Source organism: Lampetra fluviatilis, chromosome 35 (assembly GCF_964198595.1).
Source record: "Lampetra fluviatilis chromosome 35, kcLamFluv1.1, whole genome shotgun sequence".
NCBI lineage: Eukaryota > Metazoa > Chordata > Hyperoartia > Petromyzontiformes > Petromyzontidae > Lampetra > Lampetra fluviatilis.
The window spans coordinates 2,482,178-2,504,052 of NC_136309.1; the positions used below are offsets into that span (position 1 = coordinate 2,482,178).

The 21,875-nt window shown below is 46.5% G+C and overlaps 2 protein-coding genes across 3 annotated transcripts in view; one reads left to right on the forward strand and one right to left on the reverse strand.

The window, feature by feature from the left end:
• The first annotated feature begins 3,372 nt into the window (after window positions 1–3,372).
• LOC144944505 (UBA-like domain-containing protein 2) lies at window positions 3,373–13,429 on the forward strand. Its single transcript, XM_078872702.1, has 3 exons — window positions 3,373–3,998; window positions 8,607–8,663; window positions 10,915–13,429. The coding sequence occupies exons 1-3, from the start codon at window positions 3,879–3,881 to the stop codon at window positions 11,182–11,184; spliced, it is 447 nt and encodes a 148-aa protein (XP_078728828.1). The 5' UTR covers window positions 3,373–3,878; the 3' UTR covers window positions 11,185–13,429.
• A 59-nt stretch (window positions 13,430–13,488) lies between these two features.
• The window catches only part of KATNIP (katanin interacting protein), a 32,548-nt gene continuing 24,161 nt past the window's right edge, over window positions 13,489–21,875 (reverse strand). For both annotated transcript variants that reach the window (XM_078872699.1, XM_078872700.1), the window contains exons 18-28: window positions 21,681–21,735; window positions 20,486–20,663; window positions 19,939–20,104; window positions 18,703–18,863; window positions 18,208–18,287; window positions 17,619–17,729; window positions 17,103–17,242; window positions 15,540–15,641; window positions 14,866–15,026; window positions 14,389–14,474; window positions 13,489–14,129 (exon numbers count right to left, since the gene is read on the reverse strand). In XM_078872699.1, coding sequence (XP_078728825.1) covers window positions 14,071–14,129; window positions 14,389–14,474; window positions 14,866–15,026; window positions 15,540–15,641; window positions 17,103–17,242; window positions 17,619–17,729; window positions 18,208–18,287; window positions 18,703–18,863; window positions 19,939–20,104; window positions 20,486–20,663; window positions 21,681–21,735 — 1,299 coding nt within the window. In that variant the 3' untranslated portion in view covers window positions 13,489–14,070. The remainder of the gene's footprint in view (window positions 14,130–14,388; window positions 14,475–14,865; window positions 15,027–15,539; window positions 15,642–17,102; window positions 17,243–17,618; window positions 17,730–18,207; window positions 18,288–18,702; window positions 18,864–19,938; window positions 20,105–20,485; window positions 20,664–21,680; window positions 21,736–21,875) is intronic.

Consider the following 21,875-nt stretch of genomic DNA (forward strand, 5'->3'; position numbering starts at 1 on the left):
GCCACCAACACCGGCGACGATTATCTGAACCTGTCCTGGGGTCACCCCCTAGGTCGACTCAGCCTCGAATGAGTACCTGGTGCGGTGTGTAAAAACATAGCCACTGGGGGAGACAAAGGGGGCCGGCTGGCCACCCATCCACTCGTGTGCCTTGCCAGCTGTTATAGGTGTTCGCTAACAGCACTTGCCCCAACAGTTTGTTAAGGCTATACGGGGGATCTTTGTCTTTGTTATGGTCCTGGGTATCCCGTAATTCAACTCGACCTTCAACGGGTTACCTAGTGCAGTGTGTAAATGCACACCAGCACTGGGCAGAGACAAAGGCGGTCAGGTCACCCCCTCGCGTACCCGTGCCGACATTACTAGGTGCTCGCTAACAAAACTTGCACCCCAAAAGTCTCAATAAGGCTATGTGGGGTTGGGGCATCGTTGTTGTATGAATACGCGTGTTGGTGCATGCGTGAATGCATTGGTGTTGGCACAGTGGGGAGCACAGGTGATGAATCTGTCAGTCATCTCGTAACACCTGGGTCTGTGCCGTGACCTGTACCTAGCCTGGCACATCAGACAATCAATAACACCTGGGTCTGTCCCGTGACCTCCTGTACCTAGCCTGGCACATCAGACAATCAATAACACCTGGGTCTATGTGTGTACACTGCACAGGAACATGTGTTCTCTGTATGTATATGTCTGTGTGTATGATAATCGTCACTGGCCAACACCGGTGACGATTATCTAAACCGGTCCTGCGCCTCCCTAGGTCGACTCAGCCTCAAATGAGTTACCCGGTGCGGTGTGTAGTAAACATCGCTACTGGGGGAGACAAAGGCGGCCGGGCGTGGTGTTGGTCACCCACCCCCTCGTGTGCCACAGTGCCGGCTAACAGCACTTGCCCCAGTAGTGTGTGAAGACGATACGGGGGGGGGGGGGGTCGTTGTCTTTGTGTATATGGTAAAGTCACGTAGGTAAAAAATACATAAAAAAAGAAAAATAATTATTATTTTATTTCTATTCTTTTTTTCTATTATAAATAAATAAAAGAAATAAAATATGTATTATTTCATTTCTATTATTTTTTCTATTGTAAATAAATACTATTTTTTTCTATTATTTTCATTATTTATTTTTTACCTACGTGACTTTACCAAAAAAACGTAAGAGTATGAATCCTTGCAGTCACGAAAGCTTCAAATCTAGAATTTGTGTATATGATGTGTCTATGTAACTTGTGTGTATGTACGTGCCTTGTGCAACGTGTGTGTGTGTCGTCTGTGAAACAAAAATCGTCACAGCTCATCGGATTCCTCCAGTCTAAATAAAGATTCCGATTCTGTATAATACAAAACAGCTGTGCCTGTGTGATTCATTTGAATTGTAAACATTGCATGTCAGTGACCCCTAAATATCACCTCCACCCCCACATCTTAATAGATGCTCGCTACCCTCGCCATAGTTAAGATTATTTATAGAACCAACAAAGCTTTTTACCAAAACCTGCCTTTGTTATTGCTGCCTGTGTGTGTGTGTGTTGATGATGGTGATGGCTGCTGAGCCCACAACAGCTAACAACAAACCAGACATGGGTGGTGGTTTAAGTAAAATCGTCAAACATTATCAATAACGTGCGAATATTGGAGTAAGGAGTGAGATAAACTTGTATTATATTGTATTACTCACGAAAATATATAGTTATAAAACCAATACACAGTACCGTAAATATGAGACGTGCTATGAAGAAAATGGGCCATTGTGATAAAAAAAATCCTTTGTAAAAGGCAAATGTTGTTATTGTGGACGATTGTATCGCCAGGGTTTGTTGTTGCAGCTGGGGCCGTCTGGAACGCTCTTGCTTCCGACATTCACAAGCCACCGCGAACTATGGCACCTTTAAATCATCTCGGTTGACAAACTCATTTATTTACAACCGTCTTCTTGGTTCTTAGAAGGTAAATAATAAAATAATAAAACTAAAACATACTAAAATAAATACAAAAATTAAAACAAATATTTCCCTTCTACGTGTCTTTACCGAAAGAACCAAGAAGATGAATCCCTGCAGTCACGAAAGCTTAAAATGTATATTTACAACTGCTTGGTGCGTTCATGGTTTGTCCTCGTTTTGCGACGATACGGTGCGAAAGAAATTCAACAGACACACACATACACATATTGTGTGTGTGTGTACACACACACACACAATGTGTGTGTAACAACCATTGTTTTTGTTTTGGATCAAGAGGAAGAGAGCGGAAGGCGGGGGAGGAGGATGGGTCGTGAGGGAGAGAGGATGATGATGAGGGGGAGGAGGAGGATGGGGGAGGATGGAGGAAGTGGAGAAGGAGGATGGGGAAGGGGGGAGGATGGGTCGGAGGGAAGGAGGCGGATGATGATGATGAGTAGGGGGGGAGGATGATGATGGGGAAGGGGGGGAAGGATGAGGCGGGGAGGATGATGATGGGGAAGGGGGAGGGTGATGAGGATGATGGTGATGATGGGGAAGGAGGATGATGGTGGTGATGAGTAGGGGGGGAGGATGATGATGGGGAAGGAGGATGATGATGATGAGTAGGGGGGGAGGATGATGATGGGGAAGGGTGATGAGGATGATGGTGATGATGGGGAAGGAGGATGATGGTGGTGATGAGTAGGGGGGGAGGATGATGATGGGGAAGGAGGATGATGATGATGAGTAGGGGAGGAGGATGATGATGGGGAAGGGGGAGGGTGATGAGGATGATGGTGATGATGGGGAAGGAGGATGATGGTGGTGATGAGTAGGGGGGGAGGATGATGATGGGGAAGGGGGGGAAGGATGAGGGGGGGAGGATGATGATGGGGAAGGGGGAGGGTGATGAGGATGATGGTGATGATGGGGAAGGAGGATGATGGTGGTGATGATGATGATGGGGAAGGGTGATGAGGAGGATGATGGTGATGATGGGGAAGGGGAGGGTGATGGTGGTGATGATGGGGAAGGGTGATGAGGAGAATGGGGAAAGAGGATGATGATGATGATGGGGAAGGTGATGAGGAGAATGGGGAAGGGGGAGGGTGATGATGGTGATGATGATGATGGTGGTGATGATGATGGTGGTGGTGATGATGATGATGGTGAAGGGTGATGATGATGGTGATGATGGTGAAGGGTGATGGTGGTGATGATGATGAAGGGTGATGATGATGGTAATGATGAAGGGTGATGATGAGGGTGATGATGATGGTGAAGGGTGGTGATGATGGTGATGATGGTGGTGATGATGATGATGATGAAGGGTGATGATGGTGGTGATGATGTTGGTGAAGGGTGGTGTTGATGGTGATGATGATGATGAAGGGGGGGAGGGGGGTGTTTACGTAATGGCTGCGAGGTTTAAATGGAGCCGTCGCCCAATGGCTGAGGCTCGCCGGGCCGCCAATGGCTGTGGCTGGAGGCCGCCTCGCTCACAAAGCAACAAAACAACGGCGCCTCCTCCTCTTCCTCTTGAGCGGCTGCCGGTAGACATCCACCCTCCTCCTCCTCCAAGACCCTTCGCACAACGCGGAGACGCCGTGCGTCATTGTTTGTTATCGCAACAAACGATAGAATTTTGCAGCCTTCGTTTCATCCCCTCCACGTTGGCTACCGTCAGTCAGTCAGTCTCTGTCTCTCTCTCTCTCTCAGTTTGTTTGTTTTAAATCTTAAAACAGAGCAAACCGATCGTCCCTCTTTCACGTTCAACAACAACAGCGGTCGGTTGTAAACAAGCGGCTGCTATCATCGTTGTTATTGTTTACATTTTTGTTTTGTTATTTTTCTTGTTGGAGGGGTGGTGTGTGGTGGGGGGGGGGCGAGTTTGGTTGTCGTCGTCTTCGTCTTCTTCGTCGTTTGCAACAAAATGTCGACAAAGATCGAGGAGTTGAAGAGGCAGCTGCTGGTGGGGCAGTTCGTGATGGTGGCCGGCTGCTCGGCGGAGACGGCGCTCGAGATGTTGGTGACCTCCCACTGGCAGCTCGAGGTGACGACGACGCCTCCTCGTGACTCTCTCTCATCTCCTCTCACTACCCCCCCAACTACCCACCTACCCACCCCCCCAACTACCCACCCACCCACTACCCACCTACCCCCCCCCCAACTACCCACCCACCTACCTACCCCCCCCAACTACCCACCTACCCACCCCCCCAACTACCCACCCACCCACTACCCACCTACCCCCCCCAACTACCCACCCACCTACCTACCCCCCCCAACTACCCACCTACCCCCCCCCCAACTACCCACCTACCCACCCACCAACTACCCACCCACCTACCCACCAACCCACCCACCTACACACCGACCTACCCCCCCACCTACCCACCCACCAACTACCCACCTACCCACCCACCTACCTACCCAACTACCCACCTACCCACCAACCTGTCCACTCTTCAACTACCCATCCTGCGTGTCTTCCTAACCCGTCTACCAAGTGCCCACCACTCTGTTCTTATCCAAGTATGCACATACCTCTCTTGTTCACTCCTTGCCCCGACTACCCAAGTACTCGCCTACCCACCTTGTCCCCCTACCCTGGCTACTTCCCCTTTACTTGACGTATGTGAAAAAGAGCTTCATAGCTCATCGAATTACTCCGGGATAAATGTTTTGGTACTCGGTACAGTACTCACCCATTTTTGTATTTCCTTCCCCTGCCTACCAAGTACCCACTAGCTCATGGTCTTTTCTCATCCCTCGATATATCATCCAGTATCAGCCTATCCACATTCTCCCTGCCACGTACCCCACATACCCCCAACCCCACATACCCCCAACCCCACATACCCCCAACCCCACCATACCCCCAACCCCACCATACCTCCAACCCCACATACCTCCAACCCCACATACCCCCAACCCCACATACCCCCAACCTCACCTACCCCCGACCCCACATACCCCCGACCCCACATACCCCCGACCCCACATACCCCCGACCCCACATACCCCCGACCTCACCTACCCCCAACCTCACCTACCCCCGACCCCACATACCCCCGACCCCACATACCCCCGACCCCACATACCCCCGACCCCACATACCCCCGACCTCACCTACCCCCGACCCCACATACCCCCAACCCCACACCTTGTCCTCATTTCCTCCTGCATACCCAATGTGCCACCTTCACTCATCTCACCTGCTTACCATGTTCTTACCATGTACTTGCCATGTGCTGCTTACCTGCACACCTGCTCCCAGTACTTATATAGTTGTCCACCTACCTGGCATGTATCTACTACCTACTTTACCATACCTACTACCTCTACTTTGTGCCTAACTGCATGTCCACCATACCTACTACGTGCGCAGTCACCCATCGGCAATGTTGACATTGTTATCGACGAATGATTGTTATTATGCACACGCACTTTGGGTGCTTGTGTCGCTCGATATCAAACGTTTGTGTTGTTGATGCGCCTGCGTGTTGCCCCATTTGTTATGTGTTTACATTTTAAAATAATCAATACTCGTATCTACTCTTTCCTGATTTGCTCTGGCGGGCTGGCATGTTGTGTGGTATGTGCTGGTATTTTAAATATTGTGTGTCTGCAGGCGTTTCGCTGTGTTGTGTGCACGTATGATGTCATGTGTTTTGTATTGATGTCTGTTGTGTTTATGTTTCCTGTACCCGCATGTGTGTGTGTATACATGTACTGTATATGATTTGCCATGTACCCGTATTATAGTGTTGTGTAACATGCAATATATGTGGTGTATGATAATTATCGGTCGACTTAGATTTAAACGAGATGTGTTTAAAGGCACACAACTGTGGGGAGACAAAGGCGGCCGGGCGTGGTACTGGTCACCCACCACCCCCTCGTGTACCATGACCACCTTCATAGGTGCTCGCTAACAACGCTTGCCCCAACAAGGCTGTGTTGGGGCAATCTATGTCGTGTATACACATGCGCCGAGCAATTGTGTGTGTGTGTACCAATGTCGTCTTGGCTATTTGGTTTAATGCGTGTGTCTGGGTCTCAAGTACGCAAGGACTTGGTGCAGTATTTTTCGTCTTTCGTGTCCCTGACATTGTAAGTTCGTTGCCGCACTGGTGATTTGCCAACAGTCTGTTTCGCAGTGGTCTTGCATAACACGGTGATTCACTGCAGTGTACACAGACACACACACAACACAGAGGGCAGCCCACTTTCATTTAACACAACCGTGTGAAGCGAGTGAATATTAGAGGCCTGGGGTCGGTTGGTATAATAATTACAGCAGCATTGTTCGCTGCAATTACAATGGCATTGTGATTTCCAATTACGAATTTTACACACTTATCCCAGGACTGAATAAGAAAGCTGTTTATTTTCAATGAGAGTCTCTTGGGTTTTTTTTTACTCGATAGCAATGTATGGACAATTCAATGAACGATCAGGATATGGGAGAAAATGGCCCAGTCCAAGGCCCTCACAGATAGATTCAGAAATCCATGCCCGATAATCACCGATACGATGAGATCGGGCACATTCAGGGCGATTTGGTTATAGGCAATGCATGAGGGTCAGACAAAGGTAGTGATGATTAGCCGCGGTATGCATGCGCATGTTACTGTACAGCAAATTATACATTCGTGGGCCATATGCTACGAGTCATCTGGCTGAGCTATTAGAAAAGGCAATAACTCCAAATTGTCCCGCTTGCTCATGTGAATGTGGGGCTGTTGTGCTCGTATTCGGTAGTGGTTCTGAGCCGTTGCTGGAAATTCAACATTTCTGTGGCCGGGTCGTATGACAAACCAACTTGTTGGGTCATCAGCTTATTCACCAGACGGCGATTAGTCTCCTGGGTGTTAATGTTACCCTGCTTAAGTGGACGATGATCGTGATGATGAATTACGTGGCCTCGTCCAGCCTGGCTGGGATATGTAACATACTATTAATTCATTTTCAAGGAAAGCCTCACAAAGTCTCGAGACATTTTCAGAAGCGACCCACAATTGGATGTTAGACCAGTTACTCTCTAGGCAATGGTTTGCACGTTGGAGGAAGGCCACGCATACAAAGGGGGAATAGCAATCAAATGTCCACGCAGACGGGTCAGGAATTTGCCCGGCCACCGTACACACAAAGTTTGGAGTTTCACAGTACAGTGCCATCTTTGTGTTATTCACCAACCCCAATTTTAAAACGTGCCGAGTTAAAAAAAAAATACACGTTCCACTTCTTTGTGTCGCTTGGTTTATTGTGTTGTGCTCTTCAAGTCAGCCAGGTTTTTTGTTGTTGTGTGCGGGCGCACAGTCTGGCGTGTGAAGCGTACAAAATGCCGCCTTGTGTTTACATTCTGCGGCTTGGCTTGTTTGGGGTTGTACTTCGTCACATTAACGCCCTCGTGACGATTTCTTTTGGCTAGAGGGAGGGGAGGCAATTGTATACTCGGCACCAGCATTGCGTGTGTTCAGTAAAACATAATAAATAATCATAAACGGTCCAGGTTCCAAACCTGCAAATTCTTGCTTGCACCAGTTTTTGTAAGGGCTGACACGAGAGGGAGGCTCTAATAAGCTACCTCTAAAGGGCGTTTGGCCTACTCTTTTGGCCAGACATCTTGACATAAGAAATACGTGAATGAATAGATACAATTATCAGCCATGGTAAATCCACTGCTGGATGAAGGTCATCCAAAGCTATTGCTGTTTCAATTCTGCGGTCCAGCACTTGGACATGAGCTAAGCAGTCCTCGGTCTTCTCGGATGTGTTTCCAAAGGCGAATTATCCTTTTAAATGTGTTTGTAAATGTCCCTTCGAGTTGATGGGGAAACATTGTTTTTTTATGTAAATTAGGTCATGAATTTGAATGTCTCAGTGGGAGGTGAGCTGGGCGTTGTATCCCGCGGCCTGTGATTCAGCTCTTTGGGATGAGAGGGTTGGTCTATCACTCAGATTTGTGAACATCCCAAACCTGCTTTACTGAGAGCTGCACATATATGGCAGTACAATAAAGTGGGGTTGCTAACCCATATGTATGGGGACCTTTATCACCTAATATGCATAGATTTAATTTGAATACTCCTGCATATAACACTACTGAAATGTAATAAGCCAAACATTCCAATGTGTAGGACCCTTTAGATAAAAATCTTGAGACTCGGTGATACTTTACCGGCGAAATACATTACAATCGTATAACTTGTTTATGAATCTTCTTGGTTCTTTCGGTAAAGTCACGTAGAAGGAGAGTAATAAAATAAAAAAAATAAAACATAATAAAATAATTCTCACGACGTTTCGGCCACAACGCAATGTCAACCTATGGACTCTGTACGGTATAATGAAGTGACAACCGAGAGTTTGATTAACCGGCACGGCTAACATCAGTGACGAGTAAGATCTGAACTGTTTCTGTACGCCCCCCCCACCCCTTCACCAACCGACATTGACCAGTGTGGTGAAGTATGGCCAAACCCGATGACCGACACAGCACCGGGCACGGGATGCCTTCATTCAGACATGGATTGACAAAGGGTTGTAAGATATATATATTTTAAAAATAAATCTGCTGTTATGGCAGCAGGAGTGAGTAGGTCATCTGTTGAACTTGTACCAAAACGTTGTGTGGCTTTCTTCCCCTTTCCAGGCAGCTCTGAGCATCTTCTTTCAAGAGGCCACAAGCCACCACCATCACCATGCCATGGTACTTGCAGTACATTACGAAAACCCACAGTCGTGACTGCAGTTTTACTGACCGTGTGTGCCTTGTGGTTTTTTTTTATTCATACACGGATCAGGTATGGCTTCCTTTTACTGGCAGAACACTTTTACAAACTCGGTTTAAAGGCGTGTACTGTGACGATGGAGGCGTTGGTGATGTCACCAAGCACTTCCTTCAGGGTGCGTGTAAGGGAACAGAGAAGTTATAACCCCAAACATCATCGGTTTCATGACCTTTCTGATTCATACAGAGACTGTAAGCCAGAGCGTACATTTTAAATAATATTAGTTTAGTCTTACTAAAATTTACGGACAATTTGCAATTTACGAACAGGGTAAAAATATATTTTTCAGAAACATTTTAACGATAGGTTTGTAAGATATTGGCAAACTTTGTTGTAGGGTGTTGTGACACCAGTGGGAATACGTAAGACATTGCGACCTACATCACATTTATAATGCTCTCTTATTATTAGCGCGATCAACTGTCACTAGTTTGAGATGCCAAGAGTCTGGATGGCGGAGATAAAAATATATATTTGTTCATTTTACCTTAACTGCATCACCGGAACCTGCCGTGGTCAATCCAAAGGACAGACAGCAGTGTCTTCACGGACACACCTCGACTGGTCAATGGCACACTCTTCCCACCTCACGGAGCCTCCAGTTAATGTTTTAATCGCCCCAGTTGATGCTCATTTGGGCCACTGACACCCGTGGTTTCAGCGTTGCCTAAACCTGAGAGGGTACGTTTTCATTGTATTCACGAACTAGCCTTTGCTGGTGAATTCTGCAAATGCGTACGAAGAGAGCAACACTTGCGCAGTTATATCACCGAAGTTGCTTGAATGGTTGGCCGGAAAATAACGAACATGTTCTCGCTAAAAATACAGAAACCTTTCGAAAGCGATAAATAACACCGTGTTGAGGGGGTTGCGGAGACTGGCTACGTCGTGCATACCATGAGCGTGTGTCCATAACATGCACTTGTGCAGCCGGGGCTATTTATAAATGCGTGAGCCACTCACAGACGCCAAGATTGAAAGACATCACCTTTAGCCCCACACCCACAGTCTAGGCTTTTCCAAACTCGAGTCATCACGCCCCACCACTGTATCCGCGCGTGTGTGTGTGTGGGAGAAGTCGTGTAGTGGTTTTCACGCCGTGCCACGATTCCATCTACCTGGTTTAAATTTCTGAGCATGCTCAATAGCAGTGGCACATGGGATACAAACATTTCTTGCACCTCCTCCAGGTCAACTCGATCTTAAATGAGTACACGGTGCAGGATGTGTGAATCTTAGCTTTGGGGAAACAAACACCCAACGGGTGTGATACTTTGGCCTTCAACAGATATATTTTGAGCAACTTGGCATAGAACTAACAAAGAGTTACGAAATACCGTCTGGCCAATGAAAACAGAGTTTATTAAAAAGCATCTGATGACTAGCGGTCTACGAAGTGCATAAATAATCGTGAGTTAAGGGACCAATTAAAAATGTGATTGGAAGTTGACATTTCAGTTCTCCACTAGGGGCAGCAGTGGTCAGAATTGTCCACAATTGGGCAACTATCCATTTTTTTTGCAATAGAAAACTGCGGCCACCATTACTGGTGAAACCTGCCTGCAACAATAATGATCGTATCCCGGCCTTGAGGCTAAATAGGGAGGGGGACGGCATGCATGCGTATGTGCACCATTACCATTTAGATAATTTTGATGCTATACATTTCCAAATGATAAGCCGCCACATTGTTGAGCTGTCGTTTGTGGCCAGGTCGCTTCTGAAAAATAGGTTAATACCTAAGTGAGCTTTACCTGGTAAAATAAAAAATAGTTCAGTTTTATTTGTAAGTTATTTGTTTACCTTTCCTATACTTTGCATTCCTATCGTGTTTGTGTATTATTATTTGTTGTAAAATTTTGACACGCCCCTACTTGACATCTGTGAAAGATAACTTAATAGCTCATCGGATTCCTCCATTATGAATACATGTTCTGATTCCGGGGTCATTTGAGTCATCTCAGTAAGTTATCCCACAACATCTGGGTCTGTCCCATGACCTCCTGCCAGCGAGCCTTCCGATACTTCACATGATCTCCCGCTGTACCTAACCTGGCAAAAGTACCGTGGTGACGTTGCCGCCACTTAGTGGCGCATGGCAGCTGTCGTCGTCGTTCGCCATGACCGATTGAAAAATACTCGCGCGTGTGTCTTTGTTTGCCCGTGCAGGTGTGCGCGCCGTCAAACACGCCGGCGACACCGCCCAACTTCCCGGAGGCTCTCACGATGTTCTCGCGTCTCCAGGCGTCGGACAGCGGCGGCGGCGCTGAGGTCGCGTCGCCCACCCCGGGAGGAGCCCAGCACTGGGCGGCATCTCCGACGACGTCGCAGGTGCCCGTGGTGGCAGCCCCACCACGGCAGACGTGGCCGCCCGTGTCCTCGAGCCACCACGCGGCCGTGCCGTTTTGCGCCGGACGGGGAGGGCAGCAGATGACTTAACGGCCGGGGGAGAGCGACAACAAAAACTGACACTTCTTGATTGTGGTGATGAAACGACAGGACAGCCGGGGGCGGGGTTGGTAAACGACGTCTCCCCGAAGGCTACAAAAAAAATGCTAAACTTAATGATGATTACAGCTATTGACTTACAGGGGTAGAAAAGTTAAAATAAGAATCGTCTTTCTGAAAAATACATCTTTAGTTTCGCAGACTGTGATCCACTTTGGTGGTGAGTCATTGTATTTGTCTACCCTAGGAGGCTGTTACTATAGCCACCCCCTTTGTCATTGTTAATACAAAAACAAAAGGGAGATTGCTAAACAAGTCTTGTACACGTGGACCCCACTGCTCACATTGCCACATGCAAGCGTATAGAAATACGATGCTATCGTCTCAGGGTGCCATCCTGTCGCTGTGATGACATCATCCTGTCGGTGTGATGACATTGTCATGCCTCCACATGTCTTCCAAGCTTCATGGCTACACCTCGATACGATTGACTCGTAGTAAAAACAGTGAGCAGTTGGCAAATGTCTACAATAAACATCAACAAGGATCGTCGGCAATGGAGAACGCTGGTGCCATCAACCACACCTAATGAGTGGGAGACACGGCGATTCCGAAGAGGAGCAGCAGTCGTTAGCAAAAGCAGAAGCCAACTATTTTTCTTGTACGAATAATGTAAACATGCGGCAGTGCCACGGGTGATAAATCGTAGCACAGATAAGCCCATTGTTAGATTTCGTACACGGCGTTCTCTTTTTGGGTAGAAGGTGTTCTGGAAGCATTGGAAAGCGAGGACTGGCATGAATGCAACACCAACCAACAGTTGGTGTATGACAGAAATCGATGGCGGGACTACTGCATGTGACCGATGGACCCAGCGGCCTCCGTAAAGGCCGAAACAGAAAGATTTGTTTCGGGATGTGCGTTTTCGGACGCATGTGATTGAGCTTGTGTTTTTTTTTTATAGTAATGAATATTGTTTTTTTAAAAGAGGAATGAATTATGGGTATCCGTTTTGAGGCAGCTATTATACAATGAAAAGCATTCGTAGCAAATGATGTTCCTCATGGCCATACCTGTGCACTGTTTCGCAGATACATGCTTAATGAATAATTGGAACACACAGGGGAGGACATGCCTGTGGTCAACAATTACAGGTTTGGGATGGAGCTATGAATACATTTTGTATTATGGATGCGGGTGATGGTTTACTGGGTTAGAATAGTATCTGTTTTAGAGTTGGGGTTCGTGTTCAAGATATTAAGTGTTTGGGGTGGAGGGTTAGTGTTACAGGCAGGGTATTAATTATTTGTGTTAGTGTTTGTTTTGTGCAACAGCAGTCCAGATTGGAATCAAGCACCGGAATTAAATTATTGCAGGTTCGTGTTGGATTAAAACCCACACTTGCCAGACTCAACACCTGTGTGTATATATATATACCAGTAGTCTATCACTGTATGGAGGCAATACATTTCTGTTGTTAATATTGTTTTTAGTACCGAGACATTTCTCTACGAACTGTTTTGTAAAAATTGCGTGAGGATGCATTTTTTGAATGACTTCAACCTTTGGTGTGGAAATTGAAGCGTCAGCATCGACTGGTAATACATGCATGCATGTGTTGAGATTGTTTCGTGTTTTTCTTGGCTGATGTCCTTTATTTAACCGACGGAGAAAACATTGCGATTTCTCTTACATGGGGACATATAGTTAATCTATGGGTCGGAGCAGAACTGAAGGTTGCAAAACTAGGTGGTACAAATTTTTGTTGATGGTCTATGAGAGTGAATTGACAGTTGGTAGCACAATCGACAGTACTGACTCATATCCATTACGAACCAATGGATTGTCTTAAATTTGAATGTCTACTTTTTGTGAGTAAATTCAATAATTGTGGTTTCAACTGTGATACTCGTATGCATTGGCATACCCTTGAGGGCGATGTTGGTGTCTTCTATGGTAACTCTGCAATAGTGCAAAAAAACTGGAAGTAAAATAAAATTTGTATATAAAAAAAAACCCTAAACATTCTAATGGAAATTGTATAAAATATTGAATTGCAAAATTATTGTATAGAAATTATTTAAGACTTTTTTTATGAATAGGGTAATGTCATGTATGCCATAAAATTTGGCTGAAATGTAAAAAAAAACGTAAATAAAACCAAGTTTGTTTTATTATGATGAAAACTAAAAATGCATACACAAGTGCTTTGAAATTAAAATCAGTCCGAGCGAAGCACAAACATGTGCAAGATGCTTTTATTTACAAGACATATTTACAGCAAGATCCGTGCAATCGCTGCTCGTTTAAGATTGTAAAAAGCTGGTACAATACAATCAAGACCACGTGCACAATTCTCTCCGATTGTTCTACACTTTGCAAAAGGCAAATCAAGTTTGAGAATTCCTCTTTAAACTACTCCCTAATCTAAAGGAGTTCTGCGAACAAGATGAGAGTAATGAACCATCTGTTCAATTTGGCAGGTTTCAATGCACTTAAAACGAGGTTTTTCAAAGCCCAGTCCTCACATTCTGAGGTACCACGCACGGCAATCGTCGCCATCCGTGTGCATACTAACGGCCTGATTAAATTATATTATTCTTGTCCAATTACTGGAAAACATGCCAATATATCCAACACATAACGGCTGCGAAAATCACAAGGGATGCGTTTCCGCTGTTTCATAACGGTGTGAATCTGGTCACAAGTTCTTACACTTGGCACGCTGTGCTTGTTAGTTGGTAAACACAAATACATGCATGCGTGGCACGTGGGTGTTTGCGATACCCCACGCCACATTAAGTGTACACCGCTGGATGTGCGTAATTTATTAGAAGTTGTGCCATGCGATAAAAACATTGCAACGGACGTTACAAGTCATCTCTGCTTCCTCCCCACCACCTTCCTCTCGATGAGGCAAGTCTTGGGGCGGAGAGCTGTGAGGATACACAACACACACCCCTCCAGTTAGCTGTTAATGCATCACTTGAAAAGTCTAAACGCTTACAGGCCACAGCTTCTCTGCTAAGCCTGTGTGTGCAATTCTGACAAGGACAATGGCTTGACCTCTATTTAACAGCCTAATGAAAATCTATGCATCACGAATATTATTTTGATGTTAAGAGTGACTTGGCAAGTATCAGGGTCTATCTAGCCAGGTCTTTTGTCAGAAAGCCACGTTGCCAAAACACTCACCCTGATCAACCGACGACGTCTTCTTGCTGCTCTGCAGGATGCGGTTGTCGTTGAGGAGACTTACCTCCTGCTCTTCCGCACGGTTCCTGGGTGGGGTCCCAAAACCACCAATTACTCTGAGACTCACACACAACCACAGTTGCCAGCTAAGCTACCACACCTCAACTGCATGACTAATACTGACCTTGTGGTTTTTATATTCGCAAAAAATTTTTGTTCAAATTGTACTATCTTTGTTATGTCATACGATGAAACATTTTTAATTCACGACCCTCGCAGAGCAATGCATCGCACGGTGGTTGAGATTGTCCCAAGGAAGGTGATGTTACAGAACTACCTCTGAGGCTCCAATATTTAAGAGTGAGTAACTGGTGTTCTGGGAGAATCTTGGGAGATGGAAAGGTTGATAATCCAAGGAGTGAATTGGAGCCGTGAATACTGGAGTAAAGATCTGTCGAGGAGAGGCGAGCGTCATACCGCAGCACGGTGTGTCGCTCCCGCCGCAGGACGTCTGCGCTGTCCGTGAAGAGGATGGTGTGGTACGGCGTGGGGCCGGTGCAGGTGGGCAGGATTCCACGCGCCGCCTGGCTCACGGCGTCCAGAACGCCGTTGTACACGAGCAGGTCATCCACGAGCAGCTGCAGCAAGGACAATTGCAATGTAGACCATCGCCACACACCATAATGTCTCATAACCATATTGGCAGTCATTGATAACCAGGCTGAGACCGTAAACTTATAAACTAAAATTTGTATTTCACCAGGTAGAGCTCTATGTAGCTCTTTTTCAGAAGCGACCTGGCCACAAATAATAGCGCAATTAAATGGCTTATCACGTGGAAGTTTATAGCAGCCATATACTCTAAATACATGTTTCTAAATGTGGAGGGGAAAACTGGAGGGCCCCGAGAAAAATCTACAAGACCACAGGGAGAACATGCAAACTTCAAATTTACAAACATCAGGGTCAGGATCGAATCCACGACCTCTTGCATACCAGGCAAGGGAGTTAACATTTCGCCATCATCACAGCCTCACTATACTTGAAAACCCATTTTTATCACGGGCAGCTGAATCCTGAATTCAAAGCCAGGTTCTCCGCAGTGACGGCTCGGTGCTACACCGTCGCGTTCGGCAGGGGCGCATTCTTACCCCAAACTCCTTTACGCCCCTCTGTGGCGTCTTGCTGTAGTTCCACAACTTAATCATTGAGACGGTCGTAGGGCAGTCGAACATCACGTACACACGGTTGACCTGCCGCACAAGCCACACATTCAGGAACATTGAAAAAAATCAATTACTGAAAATACAGTCATTATCGGCACCAAAAAAATGAACAGCTTAGACATTTCTGTCATTGAAAATCCCAGCAACTTTAATATTCATGTTAGTTGTTGGCTGCTTAAAGTTTTAGGCCTTTGGGCCTGTGCTCAGAAACTATTTAAAATATTAAAACTTCCACATTTAAACTGACAATCGTTTGCTGATGAATTTTGGAGAAACTAAAACCAATTCATCATTTGCCTAATTGAAATTCTGATTTTAAATATTGGGTCAGCATAAGGCACATTTACCAAAAATACAAACTACATTTTAGTTCATTAATGAAAAAGATAATGAATGTTTAGTTTAATTGTAATAGTATATTTACTTGTAAAGCTTCACCAATTCTCAAGTATTGGATTGATGAGGATAGGGTTTGGAATGTTTCGTACAAATTTCCTTTCCAGCATTTTTACATGTGGGACGATTTTCCTGAAAAAAAAACACCCATGTCAGTCTAATGCCTGAATGAGGAGGAAGAGATGCAATGCTCAAGTGTGAGATTTTACAATTAAGACCGTGACAGGCACACAATTTGTTGTAATTGTTTTTGTTGTTTTGAAACAGCAGTCCTTTACTATATTTTCCTTAACCCAAATCCAATGAAAAAGTGATGTTCATTCTAAATATGCCCTTTCCTGGTTATAAAGAAGGACTTTTTTTATCCCACAAAGCCTCACCGAGTTCCAAAACTCATTGTCAGAATCCTGAATTTCGATATTGGACCAACCCGTTTTAAAAAGGGAGTTTTCACATCTAAGGAAACCAAAGCACCTAAAGAAAACTCACACAGGTGGGATTAAAAACTCTACAAACATGACCTTTCACCCACTTGCTGTCCTGCCATCTCCTTACCACCTCCATCGGGTATAAGGTTGGAATTCTCAAAAGACACTCATCTCTGCTCAATCCACTCATCTCAACTCAACAGCAATGCATTACAGGTGTGCACCACCACACCTGGTGGAAAAAAACATTGCTGTTCTTTGCATCACTCAATTTAATTTTGATACATTTTCATTCAGAGCCATTTTTGTATTACGTGTGGGAGCCGTGGTAGTTGAAATGTTAACTACCTCTCCTGGTATACAGGAGGTTGTGGGTTCGAACCCATCCCTGGCACCTGTATATTCGGAGTTTGCATGTTCTCCCCGTGGTTGCGTGAATTTTTCTCCGGATCCTCCGGTTTTCCCCTCCATATTTGGAAACATGCTTTTATAGAATATTCTGGCTTCTATAAATTTCCACATTGTGGCCAGGTCGTTTTTTAAAAAGAGGTATGTAGCTCAGTGGTCCTTATGTAGTAAAATTACAAGTTTCGTTTCGTTCGTTTAGAGAGGGGAAGAGCGTGGGGGAGCGTGGCGTGCGTGCGTGCGGCGTTGCCCGTGTTACCAGGCCGGGAAGCACAGGAGCTAGCCACGCTTGCCGGCCGTCGCCGCCATCCGTCACGCCGTCCAGCAGCTTGTCTGGCGTGCGCACATCCCCACTCACTCTGTCCAACACGTTCACGCTGTCGGGATACGCCGCGATGTCTTGCCGCGTACGCGAGTCAAGGGGCCGAGCGCTTCAATGCAGCGATCTATGTGACGAGGTTTAGGCAGCAGAGCACAGAACACATAGCACACACGACACGTAGCACAGCATACACAGTACACACAGAACAATAACAGCATTCAGCACGCAGTACACAGCACAGAACAGACATCACTGAGCACAGTCCAGTACACAATGCAGCACAGAGGACAGGACACAGCACACAACATACAGCACAGAGGGTGCACCACAGAGCACGCAATACACAGCACACAGCACGGTGCACACAATATACAAGGCGGTGTGCTCAGGAGCACGTTGCACAGACAGACCCGGGCACGCGTGTCGTGTATTGGTCGGCTTGTGAATGGATACTCTTGGGTGTCAAGGCGATCGGGTCGCCCTCCTCATTGTAGAATTGGAGGCTGTTGAGGCCGATGTAGTAGGGGTCGCCCCAGCTTGACAGCAGCTGGAACTGAAAGAGAACTGGAAAGCGCCGTCAAGGAAGGCAGAACTTTGGCAAAATGCAAACACAAAATGCGGTGGCTGACTAAAGATAAAATTTTGACAGCTGCATGTCAACAGAGATTACGGAAATCAGTTGTAAGAAATAAAGTAAATAGGTGTCCTTTGTGTATCCAGGATAGCTTTGCTGAGCCTCATTATTCTTTTTCAAGAATGTCCTGAACAAGTGCTGTGTTCTCAATATTGCATGATGGTGTACTTAAAAAAATTGTACATTGCTCAGCTCTGAATATTTGTCCATTATATATCCAAAAATGTGGTTGTATATGTTGCCCAGTTTTAAGTAGCAATGTGATGCATTAAACCTACCAGGACCCGACAAAGACGTTTAATTTTAAATTGTAAGACTCAGGATTGTGTTAGTGCCATCCCCCATGCCCCCCACATTCCCGCCTCCCCCCATGCCCCCTGAGCCCCCCACTACAGCCAAAAAGGATACAGCCACAGGGCATCAGCGGGGCCTCATAGTCCATACTTGCTCTCTCCATAACAGCAGCCCGTTGATCTTTGTGTCTGTTCCTGTGGAATATCACAAATATATTGTCATCACTCTCAGTGGCGCAGTGGTGAGTGCGATGTAGTATGAACACAGGTGACTCGAGTTTGATTGCTAGTGATGGCTAACATCTGTGTATTGTCAGTCTTGTTTGTGCTCCCTTGCTGGTAATGTGTACTATCTGGTTAATTCTGACGAGTAGCATGGAGTAACGTTTTAGAAATCAAAAACAATTCTCACACACATATGATGCATGCATCATAAGTGTAAGAATCAGGTTCAATCAATGAATCAAACATTGCTATACGGCCTATATTGTGGTGATTAATTTACCTCAAACAGCAGTGTATCCATGTATTTTTGGCTTTGGTGGTCATCAGTGCATTGTCAGTCTCACGGTGTGAACGGCGAGTTGCACAGCTTCATAGGTCTACTCACTTGAGCACCGCTGACTTTCCGTCCCCATGCCTGTGGGCCACATCGGCAAACAGGACCTCTTGCATGAAGTCAAAATGGCAGTTCCCAGGCCCTTTGCGAACGAGAAAGCCTTCCGGAGGAGACACTGCCTTCCCATCCACGGTCACGTGCACAGTCTTGGCCTGGCGACACACCAAGCAGGGAGCAGCTGTTTCAAACGTGGCTGGAAGGTTTTGTACGAGCAATACGCAGCACAAAAAACACACGGCACGCAACAAGCAGGATGCCGCACGCAGTACGCAATGCACAGTACAATGTATGAGGTGCACACACAAGATGCAAAATACGGAAATCAGTTTTCGGAACACAGTACGTTGCACACAGCACGAACAAAATAATACATAGCATGCAGGATACAGCATATATAATACTCAAAATAATATGCAACACAATGCACAACATGTATCGCAAAGCGCAACACATCACAAGGAAGACAGCACTCACAACACGTCAACATGGTCCTCACAACACAGCACACAGTACTCCGAACACAATATCAGAAGATGGAAATTAACACAGCACATGACACTAGGAACACAGCAGTTATCACACAGCATGCAACACTCCGAACACAGCACAAAGCACCCCGAACACATGATGCTTAAAAGCACACTGGATGCAGCACTCAGAACACAGCATGCAGCAGACAGTTCTCAGAACAGCACACAGCATTTATAAAACAGCACATCATACATGCAGCGCTTACAACACAGTACAACATGTGCTGTTATGCATGCTGAGATGTTAAGAGTTTGAGGGATGACGGTGTAATGACGTTACACATCACACTATTAAATGTTCCCAGCGTTTGCGCTGATAGGAAAATCCACCACTTGCTTGTCTGTGCCATGGCATATTAGCGCCAAACACAATTCCAATACACTGCGTCTTAATGAGGGTGCAGCCCGAGATCCGATTTGTAACCAGTAAAGATATGTCAAGGTATCGAGAGGAAACCCACTTCACCCTTCGAGCGGTTACCGGTGCCCCAACTAAAACCATTGACGAGCTACACTTGTCAACTCGGTTCAATCACGCGCGGTCGAAGCCCGTGTTGAAACAAGAGATCCCAGGCGTGCCAAGCTCGGTGTCTTCGACGTGGCCGTCACGAGTCGTCCGAGCGACCCCCGGCCAGCACGCCTTGTTGTGTGTGGGTGTGCGTTTGAGGACACACGGAGCACGCAGAGGGAGACCCACCCCCCTGTACGTGTCCTCGGCCGACTTGTTGTAGTTCCACAGCCGCAGGCCGGCGAGGGGCTGGCTCTTCGGCAGCGTGACGGTCAGCGTGTGGCTCCCCCCCACCGCAAACGGGATAAGCCACATGTGCTCGTCACTGGTCGTCACGTTCACGCCGTCGATCAGCCTGCGCGCAGCCGCGCGTCAAAATCAACGCACGCGCACAGATGTAAATGAACTGACAGCCCCTTTGTCAAGTACACTGCTGGATGAAGGCAACCCCATACCGTGTTCGTCGTAGGGTTTGTTTGACCGGGCTTCATCACACCGGTCATTGCTGGTTTGTGAAGGCCAGGGATATAAGTATGGCAGTGTATAAGTACAGAGTGAAAATAGATTTTTACGCAAATATGCACGTATACGTAAAGAAAGCACGCACACATATATACAGGGGGACAGAGTTGGCAGCACAGACGAATAACTGGATGCAGTTCCAGACAGCGATGGGCATGGCCATCCCCCCCTAGAGCATGGGGGGGGGGGTGGAACAGAGGGAGTTCGCTCTCACTTGTCGAGGGTGCGGTTGTCGTCCGTGTACTCGGGCAGGTCGTTGAGGTCGCGCGGCTTGGCATCGAGCATGGCCAGCTGGAGTGCGATGGTCACCCCGTCCGGCCCCATCAACTCCAGCCCCGTGAGGCCCAGGTAGTGCGGGTCGCCCCACGTTGCCGAGAAGCTCAGCTTCAGACCTGTGCCGCCATGGCCACACAATCGGTCGGTGGGAAACAAAGCTCGCTTCAGGGATCGTTTAGGGCTGGAATAGGACTTTCAAATACCTTTGGCGGGCTACGCAATGACACACACCTTCGCCAATTCTGATTGAATGCGTTAACAGTTGGAAACACGGTGTTGGAAGGTTGGAAATATTTCTCTCTATTGCCTGATTAGTATGGCTTAGATGCTTGCAGTGATATTATTTTTAAGTGGTAAGCCTCGTGTGGCTGTGTGCCGAATGAAATGAAGTTGTGGGCTGGATATTGCCTGTGGGCTGTAGGTTCCCCACCCCTGGTTTAATGGCAATGAACATTTAAAAAAAAAACTACACAAGGTGGTCGATTTCCCATCAGCTCTCTCACTCAATGTTCAGAGTACAGAACATTAAAATGTTGACTCTTGAAGATATTTATCAACATCATTAAAAAAACAAAACAAATATGCTTACAACCAAAGCACCCTGAATGTGCCCCATCTCATCAGATCTCGGACACGAAGGAGGACTGAGCCTGGTTAGTGCTCGATGCGTGACTGCCAGGGCATAACAATTGACATACAGTAAAACCTTGGATTGCGAGCATAATTCGTTCCAGAAACGTGCTTGTAATCCAAAGCGCTCGTATATCAGTTGTGATCACGTGACGCTCGGCAGACAAAGCGTATACACGTACTACTCGTATTGCAAGACCTCGCTCGTTTATCAAATTAATATTTATTTTAAATTTTTGCTCGTCTTGCAAAACACTCGCAGACCAAGTTACTCGCAATCCAAGGTTTTACTGTATAGTTGTTAGGACTGCTAGGTGCCAGGAGATGGCAGCAAAGCAATGGGTGCTGTCCTTATTTAGATTTGGTTAATTGAATGAACTCAAAATATTTTGATCACGAGTCAAGGCTGCCACAGAGCCAAATACGTTTAAACTCCGTAGGCTGACAACTTTGAATTGTTAAATAATGATAAGGCAACAGCTCAGCTGGAGTACAGCACTCACATTTCCCCACGTATTGTCCACAAGGCCGAGCAGATGTCTCGTCAGAGGCTGCCTTCTGTACACGGCACAAGACAAATGAGTTTAGTGCAATACAAAAACATGAGAACACATCACAAGAAATTAGGCATGTCCCTCGACAAAGTATCTCACTACAATCTTCATCGTCGTCTGCGCACCCTCTGCTGTCACCTCCTC

Bases quoted from the DNA above. Each gene is read 5' to 3' on its own strand.
- LOC144944505 (XM_078872702.1), top strand. From the start codon at position 3,879: ATGTCGACAAAGATCGAGGAGTTGAAGAGGCAGCTGCTGGTGGGGCAG. The intron at 3,999-8,606 runs GTGACGACGACG...TCCCCTTTCCAG, and splicing joins CCTCCCACTGGCAGCTCGAG to GCAGCTCTGAGCATCTTCTT. The intron at 8,664-10,914 runs GTACTTGCAGTA...TTGCCCGTGCAG, and splicing joins ACCACCATCACCATGCCATG to GTGTGCGCGCCGTCAAACAC.